This window comes from Cyrtonyx montezumae, unplaced genomic scaffold (genome assembly GCF_038088225.1).
Source record: "Cyrtonyx montezumae isolate F1298 unplaced genomic scaffold, pur_monq_1.0 scaffold_0, whole genome shotgun sequence".
Classification (NCBI taxonomy): Eukaryota; Metazoa; Chordata; class Aves; order Galliformes; family Odontophoridae; genus Cyrtonyx; species Cyrtonyx montezumae.
In genome coordinates this window covers 7,975,339-7,982,838 of record NW_027071824.1, presented here as the reverse complement: position 1 = coordinate 7,982,838, position 7,500 = coordinate 7,975,339, and the positions used below count along the sequence as shown (strand labels likewise).

General features: G+C 45.1%; 1 protein-coding gene across 1 annotated transcript in view; it reads left to right on the top strand.

The window, feature by feature from the left end:
- The window catches only part of PROX1 (prospero homeobox 1), a 47,521-nt gene that overhangs the window by 8,145 nt on the left and 31,876 nt on the right, over window positions 1-7,500 (top strand). The window contains exons 2-3 of the mRNA XM_065746316.1: window positions 1-25; window positions 6,476-6,594. The exon at window positions 1-25 is cut by the window's left edge and continues 1,759 nt beyond it. Of these exons, the coding sequence (XP_065602388.1) occupies window positions 1-25; window positions 6,476-6,594 (144 nt within the window). The remainder of the gene's footprint in view (window positions 26-6,475; window positions 6,595-7,500) is intronic.

Genomic DNA, 7,500 nt, shown 5'->3' with positions numbered 1-7,500 from the left:
TCTGAAATCTCACCCTACTCGGGAAGTGCAATATCCTTTTCTGAAGGCGAATGATCGCCATGGTGGCCTGCAGGAGAGGAGCAGAGGCTGAGCCACGCTGTGGGGCTGACCTGAGGGTGCTGGGCTGGGGGGGACTGACACACAGAACAGATGTGGGCTAAAATGCCAGGTAACTGTGAGTGCTTCTCTGGCCACAGCATCAAAATTAGTAGAGACACCTGTCCCAGCAATGCTTTAGGCCATCCAGTTGGGTTTCCCTCTCCACTAGTCAGGAGGTGGTGACCCTGCCTGAAAACACTGCATGGCCACCTTCTCTTCCTGTTAGCAGGGAGATACAAGTTAGGTGTGAGGAATAATTATTTACTCAGAGGGCAGTGAGGCCCTGGCACAGCTGCCCAGAGAAGCTGTGGTGCTCCATCCCTGGAGGCACTCAGTCCAGGTTGGATGGGGCCCTGGGCAGCCTGAGCTGGGGGGGGGCAGCCCTGCCCACAGTGGGGGGTTAGGGCTGGGTAGGCTTTGAGGTCCCCTCCAGCCCAAACTATTCTATGATTCCCCTCCCATGTTAATGGTGGCCTTGCTGGAGCTCACAGAGAGACAGTGTTTCGTCCTTTGCGGGTCTTCAGCTCTCATGTAAGGGAAATAAAGCACAAAAGGCCCAGGTACAGATCTGTTCGGGCAGCACCAAGTTCTTTCCCCCACCCAGAGGTCTGCTCCTCAGCTCTGGTGCAGCTGCCTGCTATGCATGATTAACCTCTGTTCAGCCATACACAGAAATCTTTTGTCCTAACATACACAAAGCAAATTATTTTGGAAAGCTGGAGAGAACAATCAAATATAAAACTTCAGCTGTATTAAATTTGCAGGACACTTCCCCTCCTTGGGAAAAAAAAAAAAAAAAAAAAGAAGGTTCTCTTTTTAGCTCTATTTCAGGGTTTAGTTTGGAGAAAAATACAGTTCTGTTTTTATTTAGGCATGTCCAGACGTAGTCATAATTTGTTTCCCCTGGACATCGGTATAGATTATTATTTGTTTTCTTTTTTTTTATCAGTAACACCTCCCACTCCTTGCACTGTTTTCCTCTAACATGCTTTTTGGACAAAAGATTTTTCTTTCAAGCACAATTGTATTAAAAGTGAATAAAATGCCATGTCTGCCCAATGCTAAAACTGAAGATTTTGAATGAAGGGAATGTGGGCATCTTATCCCTGCTCCTGCACTCCAGCAGAAGGCAGCAGCACAAGCACAGAACCTTAGATGGAGTCGGTGGCCATGGTTGTGACCATATAACTCAGTCTCTGTAGAGTGACAGTGATGATATGGGAATATTGTCCCCTTCCCAGGGCTGTTCCATAAGGGACATACTCCCCACCACTGGGTGCCTTCTGGGCCATTAGCAACTCTGAGAGCTTTAGGGGAATTGCAGCATGTGTCTGTGGGCATGTGAACTCCCAGCAGGGTGTGGGCAGGGCTGGAGACTCACGGGTTGCGTGCTTCAGGGTCATCCACTCATCTTCTGAGGGTCTGCCATCCAGCCTAGGCCAAGCCTGAGGAAGAACCCTTGCTCTCCAGTGTTTTTTTGGCTGACCTGTGTGAGTAGTCTGGTTTCTGTAGGAGAAAGGGCTTGAGAGCACCTTTCACAGCTGTTGGTGTTTTCAAGAGCCAGCCAGTAGCAGGTGTGATATCTAGGGGACTTTTTTTCCTGTTGACAGCAGGGAAAACTTTCCCTTGCCTTATATCCCATATGGCAAGGCAGGGGAGTCAGTCCAAAACCAGCATCATTCATATTCACTGCCAGTTACTTTCAGAGGTCCAAACCAAAACTCACTCTTGCATGCTGAGAAGTGAGCTGCGATGCTCACAGAGCATTCCTGAGGTCAGCACGAGTAGCAGCCGAGGGCAGCAATCAGGCCAGGGCAATTAAGTCATTCCTACCGCGCAGTGCTGTGGATGCTGACTGTGATGATGTGGAAGTAGTTGTGCCATCCTAGGAGAGGAGCCTAAGGAGTGAGAAGTGTGTGAAGTGTATGTGGCTGCAAGTGGTCCTCTCTGCCCAGCACATCCCTGCCTCCCCCTTGCTGTTTCTCCCCCTTTCTCCTGCCTTTTTTACTGGCAGTTCTTAGCAGAGCTCCTGCTAGGTCTGGGGTGAGAGTGCTGTGCCTGGGGCTCAGCCGAGGCAGTGCTGGGTACTGGGGCTGCTCCACCTCCATCCTTGCCCCGCGTCTTCCTCGGCCCTTGATGAAGCTTTCTGTCTGACTGAGGTTTGCATGCAGAGCTGCTAGGAAAAGCAGATTTGCTAAAGAGCATTTGTAGACGATGTGTGCTGTGGCGCACAGTTCAGCTCGGGGATGTTGTTTTCCAGCAGCAGCTCATTGGCCCAGGTAGCCTGCAGTTTCCAGGGAAAGGCGCGGTACGGAGGTTGGTTTGTTTGTGGTAGGTTCTGTTGCGCTGCTTTTATTTTACATGGTTGAGTGTGCACACACAAGGAGTATATTTCTTCGGAGAAGCAGATCTTTCTTCCCTGCAGAAAGCAACATCTGTTTTCCTGGACAATACAGGCAGGATGAGAACATAAGACGGGTGGATAGAGCCAAGTTCAGGTTTTAGTGGTAGGCTAACGCGCCGCACCAGCCCGCGTTTTGTTTGTTTCTTGTAACCAACGCCTGTAAAACGCATCTGATCGTTCTTTGCTGAATTGCAGAAGGAAACAGTTAATGTTTGCGTATGTTGCTGAACAAGATAAGATGCACCTGCACCATGAATTCCCGTCTTGGTCCTGAATGCAGTCTATATCTTTGCAAACTAATCTGTTTAATCAAATATTAAGTTTTATTCAAATTCCGAAAGAAACAGACAGCCAATTGTTTTTCTGCATGGTCTTTCTTTGTCATGCATCCTCTTTGCATCTCAAGAAAAATAGCCTTGTTCAGTCCCCAAACATTTGCATAGACCAAAACTGCAGCACAACAGCAGCCTGTGTGCTGCCGAGACATCGGGAAAGGTGAAGGAGTTGGGTGCTCTCTCCCTGGCAGGAGGGTCTGGGACACGAGTGAAACTTTCTGCAATTTATTTATTTTTAAGCAGAATTCCCATCCAACTGGAATGAGTTTCACAGTCCCAATATGTGAAAGCTATAATTAGCGAATTACAACATTTCAAAATGAGGAGTTATTACATCTGACTAGAATTAAACTAATTAAACTTAAAAAAAAAAAAAAAAAAAACAACCAAAAAAGAAAAAACAACTCAAAAAACCAGCGATTGTACAGCAAGCTGGTTAGCTCGGTGCTGCTGGTAAAACCTGGGCAATGGGGGAGCTCTTTCAGCTGGCCCATGTCCTTTGGAGGGTCTTGAAGATGCTCTGAGATAACGGCGAATTGGAGCTTTGCTGATTAAAAGCAGCTGAGGTGTAACTGAAGGAGCAGCTTAGCTTTGCCAGTGCCAATTTCCTACCTGATCCGGCCCCATCTTACCTCTTTTCCTCCAGCTCAGAGCAGCCTGCTGCAGTGTTTCTGGGAGCTCAGGCTGAGGGGAAGAGGAGTGAAAGAAATCCCCACTGTAAAATATTTTTGCGAAAGGGGAGAGAGCTCCCCGGGAGGATTGGAGTGCAAATGAGCCAAACGCTACCTCTCAGCTTCCCTGGTAAACACACGCAGGAGTGTGTCTAGGTTTGGATCCTGGTCTTTCTCTTCCTATTTCTTAACGTTTTGCCTTTTTGCTGCTGCCGGGTGAGGTGAGGTGGCGTCGCACCGGGTAAGCACAGCGCTGAGCTCTCAGGTTGTTTGAACACTGCTTTAGGTTCAGCTGCAGTACACTGTTCCTCTGATCTTTTATGTTCCTGAGCAGATGTCTTTCATTAATTTATGGATTTATCAACTTTTCTTTCTCTCCTCCTTTTTTTTCCTTCCTCTCTCTCCATTTTTTTTTTTTTTTTTTTTACACCTGGCAGCTGGCTCAAGTTTCAGCAGTTATTGTCTATTTTGCATTACCCATAGAACTGAATGTCATCTGTCTTCACAAAGCTATAGCTGGGAGAATTGAGGCAAGCCACACGAGCTGCTGGGACGGAGCTTGTTTGCGTTCCATTCGGCACCCCTCCTCCCTTTACCTCCTTAATATTTATTTGTGCTCGTTTTCTTTCCTGGCCTTGAATGGGGCTTAGCTCGTGTTCAGTACAGCTGTATGTTTACTGAATCTATTTCATCATGAGTCATTGTGCGTGTGTAAGTATCCTGGAAACAGCTAGTGCTTTCTTGGAAGAACAGTTGCTTTTCAGCCCAAGCACTTAAAAAGGAAATTAAGCAATTGGTCAGTTCAGTGTTTTTTTTTTCCTTTTTTCTTTTTTTTCTGAAATAGCAGTGGGTTATCTAATTCTTTGCCCTTAAGTCTGTTATTAACTATTTTTTGCTAGATTATTACAGATCAGATCTTTTATCACAGTGCAGCGTTAACCTTAGGATCGAGATACACAGATTGGTCGCATATTCGATACAGCTTTAAGGCTGCCATGTGCTTAAGAACAAGTATAATTTTAATAGAAAATGGATTTCTGGGAATTTGAGTCTTAGAACATCTTTTAATACGTGTTTCATTCAATATCAATATCCCCTGGCATTAAGGCAGAAAATATTTAAAAATCCTAAATGCAGAAGGAATCAGAATGCTTAGACAACTGCCTAATATGCTTAAATCCAGCAAATAGGAGAGCTTTTTTTCCCTGAAAGTTTAAGTCCATCCTTTAGCTCGCACTGAAAGAAAATGTGTGCTGAAGCCGATATTAGCATGTCGGTGGCGACCGAGGAATCACAAATTAAGGAGGCTTAGGGTTTTTATTTCTTTTACTTTTTGAAGTTCCCCCTCAGGCCCCCTCTCCCCTGAAACGATCGCATAACAAAGTGGATTTCTGGTGTAGAAGTTTTGATTTGTCTAAAACTCTTATCTCTAAGCAATAGGTGACAGCTTGCTACTATTATTTCACTTACGTATTTTGACAGATGGCACTGCAGAGTGTAATGCTCTTTTAGACTTCTCTATCAGTCTAATGGAGGTAACTGGAGGTTCTTTCAACTCTTCTCTTGGCACAAGAAGTATGTCAGTCATAAATTATCTTCTTTGTAATCAGCGAGCATCTAAAACAAAATGCAAGTTCAGCTCAGCCGCTCTCCTTCTACTTCCAGATAATAAGAGGTTTTTAAACTAATGTTATTGATGACTTCTTTTTTTTTAATGCCACATTTTTTCAGTCTGAAAACGGGTCTTATTTTATAAGTGGAATAAAAGAGAGGGGCTCCGCTGACTTCACAAATTAGAGAAAAGGGTTTTTTATTGAAGAAGCCCATATAATAGGCAGAAGCCCGTTGTAACGCTGTGCCCAAGTTCCCGATGCAGGAGATGATCTCCCGACCCCAAAGTGAGGGCAGAGAGGCTGCAGTGTGCCTGCGGATGGGGCTGAGCTTCTCCCTCCGTCAGGTGTGAAAGGAGTGAGGTTTTCAGCAATTGCGTTCGGGAGAAACAGACCTCGGAGAAGCTTCTGGGAAGAACCCTTAATTGACCTTGTGGGGGCCGCACTCATTTTCTCCACGTGCATCTTCATTTCTGATAAATTATAAAGCCATTAATTTGCTGAGGAAATGGCAGGGCCAGCCTGCGGCGCAGATGTGACCAGAGCCGTCCTCGTGCACAGCGCACAAAAGAGTGCCAAGGAGCCGGGAGAAAATCAGCAAGCCGAGATGGTTATGGTTAGCTTCGCATTCCCTTGGGAACTGTTTTCGTTGCTTCTGTTTACAGATCTAAAAGGTAATGATGTTTCCAGGATAAATAGGCTGCGTTATAGGGTAAGTGGCCATTTATTGATCTGCTAGCCCACGTCCATCGATCGTGGAGCCCCAAACGCGGCTTCCTCCTCCGAGGAGTTAACTGGCTCAACCAGAAGGCGACAGCATAGGTCGGAGGGGCTCTGCCGCTCGGAAAATTTGGCTTTGATTTTCAAGGCAGCGCTGTAACAGGATTAGAGGGAACAGCTCAGGATGCTGAGATGGGAGCGGAGCAGGTGAAATGTGCTGCCTGAGGGAGGCATTGCTCCAAGGGCTGGAGCACCCCGTGCATAGCACATGCGCTCAGTTCACTCGGAGCACACAGTGCACTGCTGAGAGGAAATGAAACTTGGGCTGGACTTGCAGAGGAGAGGGAGAAAAAGCTCCTGATAAGTTCTGTGCAGCACATGTTTCCTTAGCAACAAGTGAGCGTACATATGGTACACAAGCTGTAAACTTGCAGAATTTCCGAAACCCTGCAACAAAGCTGATAGGAAATAGAGGGTTTGGGTTGTGTGTCTCCTCATCCCTCGTTTTGCCGTTGACAGAAAATCACAGCATGGCCATTTCAGTGTTGGTGATGTCTCCTGCAGGCTGGGGGTACAGCATGTTCACGGGGCACGCTCACAAGCCGCCTTCTCAAGCCAAAAGTTTTCCTTTACCAGTCCAATCCTACATGCAGGAAGGCTTGTCGCCGAACCACTTGAAAAAGGCCAAGCTCATGTTCTTTTACACCCGGTACCCAAGTTCCAATATGCTGAAAACCTACTTCTCAGATGTAAAGGTAAGAAAATCTCTTCCCCTCCACGTTCTTACTGCATGCTATGTTGGGTCACGAAGAAGTTTGGTGTTCTTAGAGGACAGTGGCTTTTCTGAGTGTGCAAAGGTGTAGCTGACTTCTTCCTTCCCCTGAGGTTATGCCCTGCCTGTACCTGGTTGTGGGAAGGGGAGGTTGGAGGATTTGAAATTAAAAATAATAGTAAAAAATAAATAAATAAAGCGTCATTAACACTTGAGAGCAAAGTAAGAATAATTTTTATGGTAAACTAAACAATTTCCTTTATGCATATCCTACCGAAAAAGAGATTTGTGGTGGTAGAAATGTGCTTCCAAGAACATTTTGGAGCAGTTCTCAAGTGTTCCCTTATTGTTTCATTTTGGTTGGTTTCCTCCTATTTGTGCTTACATAAGCACAGTGCAGAATCCCTTTCTTTCCGTCAAAAAGAAACAGTACATTGAAATTCTCCATGCAGAAGCTGCTTAAAAACAAAAGTGATGATTGTCTCTTATTTACAACTTAATTTGTTGTTGATGCAGAGTACACTGAGCATAAGGAGGATGAATAAAGTGACAGATTCAGGCCACATTATTCAAATGAGGATATGAAAGCTGTCGACATACAGCTGCATCCTCCCTCATTCTACAGAATATTAGGACCTCCTGATTTTTTTTCTAAAAGTAATTGTTTCTTCACATCAACTTGATTTTGTGTTAATCATCTAAGTTTTTTTTATTTTTATTTTTTAACATAGATTGGTTTTTAATGATTATAATGGTATACATGGTATCATTATCTAAGTAACTTTATAAACATCACATTAGCTTAAATTAGTTTGTTAAATTGCTCCCCCCAACAAATTGCCAAAATCCTTCTTTTAATCACTTCTGGGTTATGGGTTGTTTGGTTTGG